General features: G+C 45.2%; 1 protein-coding gene across 3 annotated transcripts in view; it reads right to left on the bottom strand.

Moving 5' to 3' along the window:
- STPG2 (sperm tail PG-rich repeat containing 2) overlaps positions 1 to 16,781 on the bottom strand; it is a 538,570-nt gene that overhangs the window by 434,124 nt on the left and 87,665 nt on the right. For all 3 annotated transcript variants that reach the window (XR_004540512.1, XM_033957447.1, XM_033957456.1), the window contains exon 6: positions 5,409 to 5,517. Coding sequence is in view for 2 of the 3 variants with exons in the window: in XM_033957447.1 (XP_033813338.1) it covers positions 5,409 to 5,517 (109 nt within the window). In the remaining variant the exon portion in view is untranslated. The remainder of the gene's footprint in view (positions 1 to 5,408; positions 5,518 to 16,781) is intronic.

The raw sequence follows: 16,781 nt of genomic DNA, 5'->3' as shown, positions 1-16,781 counted from the left end.
GGCCAAGTCAAAATGATCTACCAACAATAACATTTTTAAAAACACAAAGCACACTGTACGCAGAGAAAATTTTAATTATCATTTATATTTCGCAGGTTTTCAAAGAGGTCAAAGCAGATGACTTTATGCAATGTCACCTCAGTAACAACTATACAAAAATAGACAAATATACCCCCTCCCTTTTTACTAAACCACGACAGTGGTTTTTAGCGCAGGGAGCTGCACTGAATGCCCTGTGTTGCTCTCGATGCTCATAGGCTCCCTGCGCTATAAAACGCTATTGCGGTTTAGTAAAAGGGGACGATAGTGCAAAATATAGACAGCAGATATAAATTCTCAAAATGGACACATTTTGATCACTAAATTGAAAATAAAATAATTTTTCCTACCTTTGTCCGGTAATTTCATCAGTCTCTTGTTGCACTTTATTCTTCTGACTGTGCATCCAATATTTCTTCCCGTCTTTCAGCCTCCTGTATGCTTCCTCTCTTCCAGACCTCATTCCCTCCCCCAACTTTTTCTTTCTTACACCCTGTCCCCTTCTTTCTTTCTCTCTCCATGCCCCCTTTCTGTCTGTCTCCCGTCTCCCTTCTTTCTTTCTTTTCCCCCCTTTCTTTCTATCTCCTTGCCCTACCCCAAGCCACTGCCATTGGTGAACAGACCGCCACCGCCTCCGGGGAACAGGCCGCCACCACTGCTGGAGAATAGGCTGCCACTGCCGCCATCAGGGAATAGGCCACAGCCAAGTTCTGAGCTCTCCCTTCTTCCCTTCCCCGTAAAGAGGATGCTGAAGCACCAGGCCGACCCCCCTTCCCCACACGACGTCAATTCTAATGTCGGAGAGGAAGTTCTGGGCCAGCCAGGTAGTGATTGGCTGGCCCAGAACTTCCTCTCCGATGTCAGAATTGACGTCAGGTGGCGAAGGATGGTCGGCCCGGCGCTTCAGCATCCTCTTTATGGGGAAGGGAAGCAGGTTGGGCACCCCTGCTCTAGGTAAGCCGCACTCAAGAGGCTAAAGAGCTGCGGTTTGCCGACCACTGCTCTAGGGTATACAGGTATTCTAGCCTCTTCTCATATGTGTCTTGGCTCAATCCCGATATCATTTTCATCGCCTTCTTCTGAACCACTTCAAGTCTTCTTATATCCTTAGCAAAATACAGCCTCTAGAACTGAACACAATATTCCAAGTGGAGCCTCACCGCAACTTGTACAGGGGCACTATCACCTCCCCTTTTCTGCTGGTGATTCCTCTTTTTATGCAGCCCAGCTTCCTTCAGGCTACGGCCACTGCTTTGTCACTTTGCTTTTCAGCCTTAAGGTCTTCAGACACTATCACACCAAGGTCTCTCTCCCAGTGCATGGATATTAGCTTCTAATCCCCTAGCATATATAGCTTCTTTGGATTTTTATTCCCCAAATGCATCACTCTGGACTTCTTCGTTTTACATTTTATCATTCTTCTAACATTTGCAGATCTCTTCTAATGTTTTCTATTCCTTATGGGGTGTCTACTCTGTTGCAAATCTTTGTGCCATCTACAAAGTATATATCAGAATTTGGCACAGTCCACCCTGCAGAAGAGACATTATGTATGTAAAATTATGTAAACCGTTTAAGTTTAAACGGTATAGAAATTTTTAAAATAAATAAATGTCACATAATATAACATCGTATTTCTTATGACAGCTAATAGGAAGCAGTTAGGAAGTTGTTAAAATGAGTAAAGGTGAGGGTGCATAATATACAAAAAAGGGCCATAGATAACTACTCAGACAAGTACTTAGGGAAAAGATAAGACTTCAATTGTTTCCTAAAGTGTTAATAAGAGTGAGAAGTAAGTAACAGTGAACAAAAGTCTTTGTCATGAAAAGCTGCTTGAAATGAAAGCAGATGATCATGGTATTTCTTGCCTTTGCAGCCCTTAACAGAGGGAAATACAAACAGAGCATGTGATTTTCTAATATTCTTGTGGGATGTAATTGAAAATCTGTCAGCTAAATAAAGTGGGGCTTGGCCATAGATGATTTTGTAACATATAGTTTAAAGATAATGCGTGCCTCCACGGGAAGCAAGTGCAACTCACAGTAGAAAGAGGTTACATGATCATATTTCTTTAGACCATAAATCAATCTTACCGCAGTATTCTGGATCAATTGTAATCTGGTAATATTTTGCTTAGTTGTAGTTAAATAAGCAATATTACAATAGTCCAGAAGACTCAGTACCATTGATTGGACCATAAGTCTAAATGCAGAAGTTTCAAAGTACAATTTAATAGTATGGAGCTTCCATAATGTGTAGTATCCCTTTTGGACTATAGTGTCAATCTGATTTTTCATAGTTAGATTTTGATCGAAAACAACTCCCAATATTTTTATAGAAGAACAAATCATGTATTGAATTGTGTTTAACACAATAGATGATTCGTGGAGGTTCTTTTGGGAGGAAGCTGCTTCAGATTTAAGGGCATAGATATAGATGGCTATATCCTTTTGGAGTGTGGATCACTAAGCATGAGAAATTGAGGAACCTATAAGCAGTGGAGGAGGCCAGGACTGCATTGTATGCAATGAGTTGTAATAAACTTCCAGGGCCAGGTTCCTTAACAGCTGAAGCAATGGAACTGAGATTGGCATATGGTGGTGTATCAGGGCAAGAAGACAACCAAGACTACACCTGAAGTAAGACTAATATACTCAGGACTAGGATAATTAATTAGACAGGTCGTTCAAGTGCCGATAATCAAACCAAATTTCTGGACATATCCAGGGACATTTTAGGCCTCTGAATGCCGCTGAATCCCTACCCATTTCCCACAGAGTATGCAATTAGCACACATTGTCATGCCAGTTCAGTAATGGCTATTAAGGTCATACATTAACATTTACTATGTGGTAAATGCTTCCCACATGGTTTGTGAAAGGCCCTTTTAGCTTCCCATGTGTCAGTAACTGACCAAATTACAAGCTATTTATTATAAGGTCCTTTTACTAAGATGAAGTAGCCATTTTAGCACGTGCTAAATGCTAACGCATGCTAATGCATCCCTAGGATATAATGCTAAAAATTAGCATGCACTAAGAACATAAGAAGTGCCTCTGCTGGGTCAGACCAGAGGTCCATCGTGCCCAGCAGTCCGCTTGCGTGGCGGCCCAACAGGTCCAGGACCTGTGTAGTAGACTTCTATCTGTACCCCTCTATCCCCTTTTCGTTCAGAAAATTGTCCAATCCCTTCTTGAACCCTAATACCGTACTCTGTCCTATCATGCCCTCTGGAAGTGTATTCCAAGTGTCCACAACCAGTTAGGTGAAGAAAAACTTCCTAGCATTGGTTTTGAATCTGTCCCCTTTCAACTTTTCCGAATGCCCTTTCGTTCTTGTATTTTTTTGAAAGTTTGAAGAACCTGTCCCTCTCTACTTTCTCTATGCCCTTCATGATCTTGTAAGTCTCTATCATATCCCCTCTAATTCTCCTCTTCTCCAGGGAAAAGAGCCCTAGTTTCTCCAGTCTCTCAGTGTATGAAAGGTTTTCCATATCCTTTATCAAACTTTTCGCTCTCCTCTAAACCCTCTTGAGTATCGCCATATCCTTAGTAAAAAGACCTATATATTAGCTGAGCAGTAATGGCACTCGTGGACTCTAGGGGGTGCTAAGGAATGGATAATGAATATGGGGGTAATAATCAAAAAAGAAAAACATCTAAAAAGTGTCCTAAATGGCTACTTTGACGATCAAAAAGCCTGTATCTAAAACCAACTTAGGCCTTTCCCCTGCCACTAAACGCACAGAGAGAAAAGAGGTGTGTTTAGAGGAGGGGAAAGGGCGGGCAGTGGGCGGGAGGTGGGCCGACCTACACCTAGGCGTACAACAGGTATAACCAATACAGTTTAGTCGGCACTTAGACCTTTTTCACTTAGACGAAATAAAACCAGGTCTAAGTGCCGAAAAAGGGGCCGCTGAGCTGATGGCCATTGGCGCCATCAGTTCAGCGGCCCGGCAACCTAACCATCGTGGCAGGAGAGATGCCTCATCTCCCCTACCACGATGCCATCAATCTTCTACCCGAACTGCCGCGACCCGCGGCAGTTCAGGTAGAGGAGTGATGGTATCGCGGTAGGGGAGATGAGGCATCTCTCCTGCCGCGATGCATCACTCCCCCCCACACACAACATCGGGGCAAGAGGGAGCTCAAGCCCTCTTGCCCCAGCCAACCGCGGCACCCCGACACAATCGGGGCAAGAGGGAGCCCAAGCCCTCTTGCCCCGCCGACTCCCCAACAATATCGGGCCAGGAGGGAGCACAAGCCCTCCTGGCCCTGGCGACTCCCTCCTCCGCTAGTTGTTTGGGCCAGGAGGGAGCCCAAACCCTCCTGACCACAGCGACCCCCTACCCACACCCCGCACTATATTACGGGCAGGAGGGATCCCAGGACCTCCTGCCCTCGACGCAAACCACCCTCCCCCCAACGACCGCCCCCCCCCAAGAACCTCTGACCACCCCCCCAGCCGACCCGTGACCCCCCTGGCCGACCCCCACGACACCCCCACCCCCCTTCCCCGTACCTTTGGTTTAGTTGGCCGGACAGACGGGAGCCAAACCCGCCTGTCCGGCAGGCAGCCAACGACTGAATGAGGCCGGATTGGCCCATCCGTCCCAAAGCCCCGCCTAATGGTGGGGCCTAAGGCGCTTGGGCCAATCAGAATAGGCCTGGGAGCCTTAGGCCCCTCCTGGGGGCGGGGCCTTGGGCACATGGTCGGGTTGTCAGGAAAGCCAGCGTTTGGCAGCTGTAAAGATCTCCCGGTGATGCAACTAATCTTTTGAGGATCATTATGGCAATTAATAAACGTAATAACTATTTTAATAAAACTTGCATCATGTGTCATTTTCTATGTACCTTTTACATACCTAGAGCGAAGTTAGCAGCTTAATTAGCACCCACATAGGGACTGCTGCTTAAAAAGTGCGCTTGTGTCCAATTACCCTGCTTATAGCTGGAAAATAACATCTAATAGAGATATTTTTTACTTTGTTTTGCTGAAAGTATATAAATTAAGTACTACCCAAAACAGGGCACTGGATTATTTTTCTTTAGTTCAACCCTCTCATAATGCAGATGAACAGATTAAGCTGTAATTGCAAACTTGCAAATTACTGTACAACAAAAATGAATCATGCCAAAAATACAATTACAGTGATATAGCTTATAAAAATAATGTATGCTTTATTAAATCATAGTAGATTTTGAAGTAAACTCAATGAAAAAGATGCCAATGTTATTTTTTTTTTAATTCCTTGATTCTATACTTGGTATTATATTACAGGTCATTTTCTTTGATTCTGCTCATGTGATCTAACTGTTTCACTCCCCATAATAATATCATTTTTAAATACAAAATAATAACTTTACCTTCTTTTCTTCCTGTAAAGGTACCGCTTCATGATACCTTGGAACGAAGAGATTTTTCTTGTTTTCATCTTTCTTGATGTTGATATTCTCAGAATGGACAGTAGCTTTCCTTCGGAAAATTTGAAGGGTGATTTAAGAGGCCACAAATTAAGAAACAAAAACATTTGAATAAATACAAGTTTTTCTTCCAGCTATGAACCCTATTTCCAAAGGGAAGATTAGGTTCTTACCTCAATAATCTTCTTTCTAGTAGAAAGGCATGAGTCTTAAACCAGAGGTTATTCACCTCTACTTGTGAGTTTGTGTAGAAGGTGGCATCTAAATTTTTCAGCTCTGCCTTGTCTGACACTGCTCTGTGCCCCTCAGATCATACCAAAGCAGAAAAAAAGAGAAAAATAAGGAGGAGGGAAATGGGGGCACTCCAGTCGGGGGCAGAAGTACTTTTCCCTGCCTCAGTCCCACCCCTGACTCAGCAGGGATGTTTCCCTTCCCTAATCGATCTCAGCACTGAGCTTAGGGCATTCTGGGATTGGTAGCTTTTCCCAATTTGTCTGATGCCGAATGTCATAACTGCAGTTTTGGTGAGGGAAAGCCCCTTTAAGCCCTCACAGACACATTGTACACAAATTTGTGAATAGAGGTGAATAACCACTAGTTTAAGACTCAAACCTTTTGTACTAGAAGCTACATTATGTCAGTAACACATGGATAATGATACATGTTAATAGGCAACAGCTTGCATTATTTGTCAATAATGCAGCTTAAATAGCATTTTTTTAATAACAGTGCAAGTTAGATATGTGATGCAGTTCATTATTAAGCAGAATGAATAATACAGCTTTCATTAAGTCCTATATTTTTCATAGAAGATAACAGCTCAACTGGTGTTATCTTTCCTCCCTGAGATAATCAAACCACTAATCTATTGCCTAGTGCTCTTGAGAGCAAGTTAAAGAAACTGCTGCTTTCAGGAGAGTCTTCAAGATTCCCCACATTCCCATTTCCAAAGTATTTTTCAATTCAATAACCTACATGACTCTGTCAATATTACCTTCTCCACCACAAACCTCCCGTTTCCAAAATAATCTTGTAATTTCTTCAGAATTAATCCTCTTCGCCCAGTCAATCCCACCAACATTACGCCCTGAACATCCACCCCCTTCATTTTTATATATCCCCCAATCTCTCTAAAATATACCCCATTCCCTTTCAAAAATAAACCCCAATCCCCCACTTTTGCTTCCTTCCCCAGTACCTACACAGGATCTCCCTGATGGGTAGTGGGGGATAGAGACAATCCACAAATGATTCTCTCCTGGGGAAGCCCTGATTAAAAATGATACCACAAAGGGCTTCATTTTGAATTAGGAATAGGAAGCTGTTGGAACATGAGACAGATTGCTTCTGCTATTCTCTGTTTTACCACTACCAACATGTATCAGAGAGGCATTCTGGTAGATACTACAGAGAAGTGAGGAGACTGTGAAAGGTTATTTTTGAAAGTAGACTGGCAGTTCATTTTGGAAAGGGAGTCAAAGGACTGAGGAATGGTGGTTTAGAGGCTTGGGGAAAGTAATATTGACAGGGGATCAGGAGATATTTCTTGAAAGAGGATTGGGCAGTTGGGAGCCCAGAGTAGAGGTCTGCACGGGGATCGCGGGGATCCCGCGGGTCCCGCGGGGATCCCGCGGGTTCCCCCCTGGCCCACGGGACTCCCACGGGGACGCCCCCTGGCCCACGGGACTCCCACGGGGATGCCCCCCTGACCCACGGGACTCCCACGGGGACGCCCCCTTGCCCACGGGACTCCCACGGGGATGAAAACAACCTACCTAAATTCTGGCGATGCAAGCATGCAGCTTACAAGTCTGGCGTCGCGTCGGGAAATAGCCATGTTGAGCAGTGAGCTCAGCACGTACACAGATGAAAGCCTTGCTTGCTGATTGGTCCGGCGGCCCCGCCCCACCGTGCCGCCGGACCAATCAGCAAGCAAGGCTTTCATCTGTGTACGTGCTGAGCTCACTGCTCAGCATGGCTATTTCCCGACGCGGGCATTAGGCTGTTTTTTGTCATTTCGGGTGGGGGATGGCAGCGGCAGCAGCAGCCTGAAAAAGAAATCATCCTGGCCGGGTTCGGTGTCATGCTCCGGAGCTTCTACAGCCTTCCTATCTCCCTCTCCCTTCTACCTGCGGCTCTCTTCGGCAACTCAGCAGCAACGATCGACACAAGCTTCTGGCGTCGGGGCCTACCCTCTGCGAGTCCCGCTTGTTTCAACTTCCTTTTTCCACAAAGGTGGGACTCGTAGAGGGAAGGCCTCGATGTCGGCAGCTTGTCTTGATCACCGCTGCTGACGAGTTGCTTAAGAGAGCCGCGGAGCAGGGGGGTGTTGCCAGGTGCAGGTAGAAGGGAGAGGGCCAGATGCAGGACTCGTGGGTGAGGGAGGAGAAGAGAGAGGGGAGAGAAACAAAAGGAAATATTTCATACTGGGCTGGGCCGGAGTGGAGAGAGGGTGGAAAGATTCTGGCTACAGGGTGCAGTAACAAAGGAAAAGGGGGGAAAGCTGAAAATAGAGATAGTGACACAAAGAAGAGAAAGGGTAAGCAGGACCTTCTGAATAAGGATAGAGATACAGAGGGGACATGAAGAGGAGGTGAAATAGAGACATAGAAGTAATGCTGAAAAAGTGTGTGTGGGGGGGGGGAGATAAAGACATTGAAAGGGCAAATGGTGAATATGGGGTAAAGACAAGGACAGAGACAAATGAAGATTCTGAAAAAGTGGTGAGATAGGGATATAGGTGAGATGGACACAAAGAAGGGTGATGCTGGAAAATAGGTGGAATGGTAATTCTGACAGACACAGAAGGGAAATGCTGGATCAAGGAGAGATGGGGCTCAGGCTGGATGGAATGAGGAGAAATGCCTTGTTGGCCCGGAACTTCCTCTCCTACGTCAGAATTGACGTCAGGGAGCGGAATGCTGGTCAGCGCGACGCTTCTGCAGGGAAAGCTTGGGACAGCGGTGGCTTGGGGACTATTCCCCGATGGCGGTGGCAGCAAACCGAGTGGCTTGGGGGAGGGCACGGAGAAAGAAAGAAAGGGGGCAGACAGAGAGACAGAAAGAAGGGGGAACAGGGAGACAGAAAGAAAAAGTTGGGGGAGAGAATGAGGTCTGGAGGAGAGGAAACATACAGGAGGCTGAAAGAAAGGAAGAAAGATTGGATGCACAGTCAGAAGAAGAAAGTGCAACCAGAGACTCATGAAATCACCAAACAGCAAAGGTAGGAAAAATGATTTTATTTTCAATTTAGTGATCAAAATGTGTCTGTTTTGAGAATTTATATCTGCTGTCTATATTTTGCACTATGGCTCCCTTTTACTAAACCGCAATATTGTTTTTTAGCGCAGGGAGCCTATGAGCATTGAAAGCAGCGCGAGGCATTCAGCGTAACTCCCTGTGCTAAAACCTACTATTGTGGTTTAGTAAAAAGGGAGGGGGTGTATTTGTCTATTTTTGTATTTTGTTACCGAGGTGACATTGCATAGAGTCATCTGCCTTGGGAAATGTATATGGCAGATATCTTTGTTTTGTGTTCAAAAGAAAAGGAAATGCATTTCTGGTTTTATTTCTACAGTGTTGAAGTACTTGTTGGCCCTTGCTGTGATTGGTGGGGATCCCCAAGCACCGCCAGCAGAGGACCTCCTCTAGAGATGGTCAGAACTCCCCTCCACCAAGCGCAGCAGTCGCTGGCAGCATCCATGAGCCACTGAGGTGCCAGCATCTGTGACTCAGGGACGCTACTTCTGCCTGCCAAGCTTGGCAAAAGGGACCCCAGGCCAACTGCAAAGGAAGTCCTCAGCTGACAGTTTGTGGGTTCTCATCAGCTGAGTATTTATATTTTATATTTACATTAGAGGTTCTGGTAGAAACCCATTTACAAAGTATGTATTCTTCCCAATTAATATTTCCAAATTAATAGTCTCTTTGCTTATTTGTAAATGGGTCTCTACCAGAGCCTTTAATTCAGTAGCATAATTAAATAAAATAACTATTTCTGAAGTTTATAGGGAAGGATGGTGACGGAGGGGATTCCTCGCGGGGACGGGTGGGGACGGAGGGGATTCCTCGCGGGGACGGGTGGGGACGGAGGGGATTCCTCGCGGGGACGGGTGGGGACGGAGGGATTCCTCACGGGGACGGGTGGGGACGGAGGGATTCCTCACGGGGACGGGTGGGGATGGGTGGGATTTTGGCGGGGACGGGTGGGGACGGGTGGGATTTCTGTCCCCGCGCAACTCTCTAGCCCAGAATGGGGAATTATTTAAAGGGATCAGGTAAGGAAAATGTTTGTTGTCATCAAGGACCAGCCATGTTAAAAAAGCAACCCTGATTGATGACCAGGAAAGATCCAAATATACTATAAATTTACTGTAATAAATAAATTTATGACAGTAATGTCAAAAAGATATTCTCAAAATAACCCCAACCTTATATTTACAGTGACTCACAAAGGTCTTCACATTCTGCTGTACAAACAATACACTTCAACATTTCTAGCTTGTTTCCAGACAACAGTAAATGTGTTAAATAACACTGAACTACTTTTTATAGAAAAATCACAGATTGCAACACATTGTTAGATTATTTCAGTTATCACCCTAAATCTCTGAAAAATAATATTCCTATAGGACCATTTCTTTGCTTTTGTCGTCTCTGTTCTATGAGGAATGTTTTTAAATATCATGTACAGGAGTTGGCCCAGAGATGTATTCAAAGGTCCTACCCTATTCATATTGTTAAACAGGCATATAAAAGAGCATTATATATACACGGAGAGTGTTTTGGATACATGCAGCTGTACTCTAAAAAGGATGAACAGGCCAATGGTATGCGTTAACTTATTCTTCTAGTTCATATCAGATTTGTATTATTAGAAAATACTGACATATGCTACAGTTGATCAAGATGCCCAAATTTGTTTTTACCAGAAAGAAAAAATCTGGATAAGTTCCAACAGAATATGTGAAGAAAATTCAGGACATCTTAAATGTGGACAGTGTGTTTATTGTGAATATACATTAGAAGCCACTTGCTTGGATATGCCACATAATGGACAGAAGTTCTGACTATAGCAACACACAGACTATACCACAGCCTGTGTTGTATATTACATTTTATGCCACAGGGCAAACACGAAGATAAATTAAAATTTGAATAGTGGAACATATGAGCAACATTAGGACTAATAGACTGGAAGTTCCCCTCATGCAGCATTGGATGCAAGCTGGACATGAGTTTAAACAGTTATGCTTTGTGGTGCTTTTAAAAGTACATCTGCCTAGAGCAGTGGTTCCCAACCCTGTCCTAAAGGACCACTAGGCCAATCGGGTTTTCAGGATAGCCCTAATGAATATGCATGAGAGAGATCTGCATATAATGGAGGCTCCAAGGATGCAAATCTGCTCCATGCATATTCATTAGGGATATCCTGAAAACCCGACTGGCCTGGTGGTCCTCCAGTAGAGGTCTGCACGGGAACGGGGATCGCGGGGATCCCGCGGGTCCCGCGGGGATCCCGCGGGTTCCCCCCCTGGCCCACGGGACTCCCACGGGGACGCCCCCTGGCCCACGGGACTCCCACGGGGATGCCCCCCTGACCCACGGGACTCCCACGGGGACGCCCCCTTGCCCACGGGACTCCCACGGGGATGAAAACAACCTACCTAAATTCTGGCGATGCAAGCATGCAGCTTACAAGTCTGGCGTCGCGTCGGGAAATAGCCATGTTGAGCAGTGAGCTCAGCACGTACACAGATGAAAGCCTTGCTTGCTGATTGGTCTGGCGGCCCCGCCCCACCGTGCCGCCGGACCAATCAGCAAGCAAGGCTTTCATCTGTGTACGTGCTGAGCTCACTGCTCAGCATGGCTATTTCCCGACGCGGGCATTAGGCTGTTTTTTGTCATTTCGGGTGGGGGATGGCAGCGGCAGCAGCAGCCTGAAAAAGAAATCATCCTGGCCGGGTTCGGTGTCATGCTCCGGAGCTTCTACAGCCTTCCTATCTCCCTCTCCCTTCTACCTGCGGCTCTCTTCGGCAACTCAGCAGCAACGATCGACACAAGCTTCTGGCGTCGGGGCCTACCCTCTGCGAGTCCCGCTTGTTTCAACTTCCTTTTTCCACAAAGGTGGGACTCGTAGAGGGAAGGCCTCGATGTCGGCAGCTTGTCTTGATCACCGCTGCTGACGAGTTGCTTAAGAGAGCCGCGGAGCAGGGGGGTGTTGCCAGGTGCAGGTAGAAGGGAGAGGGCCAGATGCAGGACTCGTGGGTGAGGGAGGAGAAGAGAGAGGGGAGAGAAACAAAAGGAAATATTTCATACTGGGCTGGGCCGGAGTGGAGAGAGGGTGGAAAGATTCTGGCTACAGGGTGCAGTAACAAAGGAAAAGGGGGGAAAGCTGAAAATAGAGATAGTGACACAAAGAAGAGAAAGGGTAAGCAGGACCTTCTGAATAAGGATAGAGATACAGAGGGGACATGAAGAGGAGGTGAAATAGAGACATAGAAGTAATGCTGAAAAAGTGTGTGTGGGGGGGGGAGATAAAGACATTGAAAGGGCAAATGGTGAATATGGGGTAAAGACAAGGACAGAGACAAATGAAGATTCTGAAAAAGTGGTGAGATAGGGATATAGGTGAGATGGACACAAAGAAGGGTGATGCTGGAAAATAGGTGGAATGGTAATTCTGACAGACACAGAAGGGAAATGCTGGATCAAGGAGAGATGGGGCTCAGGCTGGATGGAATGAGGAGAAATGCCTTGTTGGCCCGGAACTTCCTCTCCTACGTCAGAATTGACGTCAGGGAGCGGAATGCTGGTCAGCGCGACGCTTCTGCAGGGAAAGCTTGGGACAGCGGTGGCTTGGGGACTATTCCCCGATGGCGGTGGCAGCAAACCGAGTGGCTTGGGGGAGGGCACGGAGAAAGAAAGAAAGGGGGCAGACAGAGAGACAGAAAGAAGGGGGAACAGGGAGACAGAAAGAAAAAGTTGGGGGAGAGAATGAGGTCTGGAGGAGAGGAAACATACAGGAGGCTGAAAGAAAGGAAGAAAGATTGGATGCACAGTCAGAAGAAGAAAGTGCAACCAGAGACTCATGAAATCACCAAACAGCAAAGGTAGGAAAAATGATTTTATTTTCAATTTAGTGATCAAAATGTGTCTGTTTTGAGAATTTATATCTGCTGTCTATATTTTGCACTATGGCTCCCTTTTACTAAACCGCAATATTGTTTTTTAGCGCAGGGAGCCTATGAGCATTGAGAGCAGCGCGAGGCATTCAGCGTAACTCCCTGTGCTAAAACCTACTATTGTGGTTTAGTAAAAAGGGAGGGGGTGTATTTGTCTATTTTTGTATTTTGTTACCGAGGTGACATTGCATAGAGTCATCTGCCTTGGGAAATGTATATGGCAGATATCTTTGTTTTGTGTTCAAAAGAAAAGGAAATGCATTTCTGGTTTTATTTCTACAGTGTTGAAGTACTTGTTGGCCCTTGCTGTGATTGGTGGGGATCCCCAAGCACCGCCAGCAGAGGACCTCCTCTAGAGATGGTCAGAACTCCCCTCCACCAAGCGCAGCAGTCGCTGGCAGAATCCATGAGCCACTGAGGTGCCAGCATCTGTGACTCAGGGACGCTACTGCTGCCTGCCAAGCTTGGCAAAAGGGACCCCAGGCCAACTGCAAAGGAAGTCCTCAGCTGACAGTTTGTGGGTTCTCATCAGCTGAGTATTTATATTTTATATTTACATTAGAGGTTCTGGTAGAAACCCATTTACAAAGTATGTATTCTTCCCAATTAATATTTCCAAATTAATAGTCTCTTTGCTTATTTGTAAATGGGTCTCTACCAGAGCCTTTAATTCAGTAGCATAATTAAATAAAATAACTATTTCTGAAGTTTATAGGGAAGGATGGTGACGGAGGGGATTCCTCGCGGGGACGGGTGGGGACGGAGGGGATTCCTCGCGGGGACGGGTGGGGACGGAGGGGATTCCTCGCGGGGACGGGTGGGGACGGAGGGATTCCTCACGGGGACGGGTGGGGACGGAGGGATTCCTCACGGGGACGGGTGGGGATGGGTGGGATTTTGGCGGGGACGGGTGGGGACGGGTGGGATTTCTGTCCCCGCGCAACTCTCTATCCTCCAGTTCAGGGTTGAGAACCTCTGGCCTAGAGGAGGGGATGTTTCCTGTGTTCTTATATACAAAGAACAAAAATTAATATATTCATAGTAACATAGTAAATGACGGCACGGTCCATCCAGTCAGCCAAAAAGTCACACTAATCATCAAAGCAATTTTAAACCAACAATCTAGAACATAAGAACTGCTAAGTTCCTCTATAAGATGTCCTCTCCTCCCTCCCTCTGATAGGCAATACCTGTACTCAGATGACTTGAATGTAGTATAAAATATGCATACTTTCTCCTGATCTGTCTTGCCATATATGGGGTACAGACCATAGAAGTCCACCCGGAATTGGCCACATTGCCCCATATTTTAATTATTGAAAATGCAAACAAGTCTGCATAAAGCACAACAGATACAAAAGAATATGCAGATCAAATATGACAGCAGATTATTAGATCAAACCACGGACCGTTTTGGGTCTTCTTCACTACCGCAAAATGTGGATGTTCCCATAGACTCTTTTATATACCAATAAAAGTCTACATCAGCAACATCAGTTTCCACAGCCTCTTATTTTAGATTTGTGCTTCATCTGTTGATCTTTATGGGTCAACAAATATAACAGTTGAAAATCGCTAAAACCCACCCCTCTAACTACAAACCACTGACTGAAAGCAATTCTTATATACAAGAAGCCACTGAGTGTGAGTCCAAGGTGCTAAAGTGTGTGCGGCATATCTTACTAAGGTAGTAGATGCCTCTAAACCCAATAAGATGCCCACACTCACAGAAAGGAACCCAAAGTATTCTTGCACAATGCTTTCAACTTTGTCATCAAATAAACAAAATCTATTTTGGTAACTGAATGTCCAAAGAAAACATTTCAGCTCACTTCCAATAAGACAAATTCTGACCTCAGTGGCTACCAGAGCACCAGCCTTTGGGCCCCTTCCTCAAGCCCCAACACTGGTCCATTTAAAAGAAAAACGCATACGTCAAGGGGTAGAACCACCTGCAGTATATCTTGCAATAAACCCCAAACTCGGCTCCAATAAGCTTGCAATTTGGGGCATTCTCACCAAATATGAGAAAAAGTACCAATCTGGGCACAGCCCTTCCAACATAAATCTGATCCAGCGTTATAAACTGCCTGCAATCGTGCAGGAGTATAATACCACTGGAGCAAAATTTTGGACTAATGCTCCACCAAACTTGTACTAGAAACTTTCAAGAGACTTCTGTATGTCCCTTCCCATTGAGTGCTTGTAAGGGAGTAGCCCAGAAGGCCCTCCCACTTAGCCTCATACTTACGCTCCAGAGGACAGCAAAGGAGGAGAGCCTTGTAAAGCCTAGAAATAAGCCCTCTCCAAGCCCTCAAACGTGAAACCTTAAGAAAAGTATGATTCTCCTGCTCCCAATGATGCAACACCTTGTGCAACATAAAATCTTTGAGTTGCAAATAGGAAAAAAATCTGTATCAAGCCCATATTAATCTCGACGGATATAAAAAAAATATAATCTCCCTACCACCACCACCACCACCACCACTAATTGTACAAAAATGCACAGCCCTCTACCTGCCCACTTCTGAAAAAAATCGAGCCACTCGGTTTCAGAATGAAATTCAGAGTATATTGTAAATATGTACCCCAAAATATTTCTGGTTAGGAAAAAATTGCCCCCTAACTTTCCCATAATACCACAGGGGTAACCTCCTTGTTATCATTAAAGACAAAATAATCTTGAATATCCTGCCATAACGAGGAAAAGAATTGCTGTTCAGCCAGCAACTGGTCATTCAATGCCCAATAACATAGTCCACCTGCAAAAGGCTGGTCAAGAAGATGCAGAGAGATCGTGGTGTGGCCTGACCACACCTTTGGTTCAATTTGAACAGAAACAACCTGATTAAAGAAAGACTTCTCCAGAAGCCAAAGATCTATTTTAGTGTAAGAGCACTGCAATGAAAAATAGAAGGTATAGTCATGAACCTCCACATACCGCAAACACCACACCTCCTCAAGCCCACACCTCCTAACCATGCTGAAGAGTTACTGATGATCTCTACAAGCATATGAGATAGTTGAGTTAGAATTATCCATAGTGGGATCCCAGGTGAGAATGAAGTCACTCCCTATCACCAAAATGCCCTCTCGAAACTCCAACAATTTTTGTTCTAGGAACATAAAAAAAGGGCCCTGATCCTGATTAGGAGCATAAACATTAACCAGTGTATACAAGCGAGAGTCAAGCTCTATCTTCAAAAACAAATAGTGCCCTTCCAGATTGGCATAAGTCTGGCAGGGGATGCATATGATATTTTTATGAATCACAATCTCCACCCCATTAGTTCTCTTACTGGTTTTATTGGACACCAAAAGGGTATGGTGGTAGGATTTGTGAGTCAGCAGATACTGGTGCTTGGGCAAAAAGTGAGACTTGCAAAAAAAAATAAAAAAAATAAAAAACTAAACAAAACAAAAAACTCTACATCCATGCAAAGTGCATGCTGCTTCCTTAAAAAAGAGCTGCCTCTTTGGGGGGGGGGGAATTCAAACGTTTACATTATAAGATAAAAATATAAAATTATGAACAATTCAAACTAAAAGCTATAGAGAAGAGCAACTATCAAGCATAGACTAAAACACCACCCATATCATGCACCATGCACACCACAAACAGTAAAATGCAATTGCAAAAATTTCATAATCATGCTCCTATCTTTCACTTCCCCTATCCCACCCCTACCCCCTTTACCCCACTGCCAAGTGCCCACTATTAACTAAGTGGGCAATAGAGAGAGGAAGAAACAGCAAGCACAACCCCTATTTTGGTTCCACCCCCCCAAAAAAAAACCCCAAACAAACAAAGATACCTTCATACTCCCCCAGCAAGAAACGTCCATCAGTAAAAATATCCAATAATCAGTACTGCAGAGTTGTCAAGTGGCAGCAGAGATCAGGCTAGGCATTACTGTGCCTTGTCTGCTGTTCCAGCATTCAAAGCTGGATGCAGAAAGCCACAGGGACCAAGATACTTGTGTAGACTCTGCTGAATCCAAATCAAAAGACATCCCAGTGGTTGCTACGTGTCACTGCACCTCTGCCACAGAGCACCCAATATGAGTAATGCCATTAATGGTGAATGCCAATCCAGTAGGAAAAAGTCATCAACAGTGTATTCCTTTGCTGCA

The sequence above is a fragment of the Geotrypetes seraphini genome, chromosome 1 (genome assembly GCF_902459505.1).
Source record: "Geotrypetes seraphini chromosome 1, aGeoSer1.1, whole genome shotgun sequence".
Lineage (NCBI taxonomy): Eukaryota > Metazoa > Chordata > Amphibia > Gymnophiona > Dermophiidae > Geotrypetes > Geotrypetes seraphini.
This window is presented reverse-complemented; position numbering and strand designations above follow the sequence as displayed.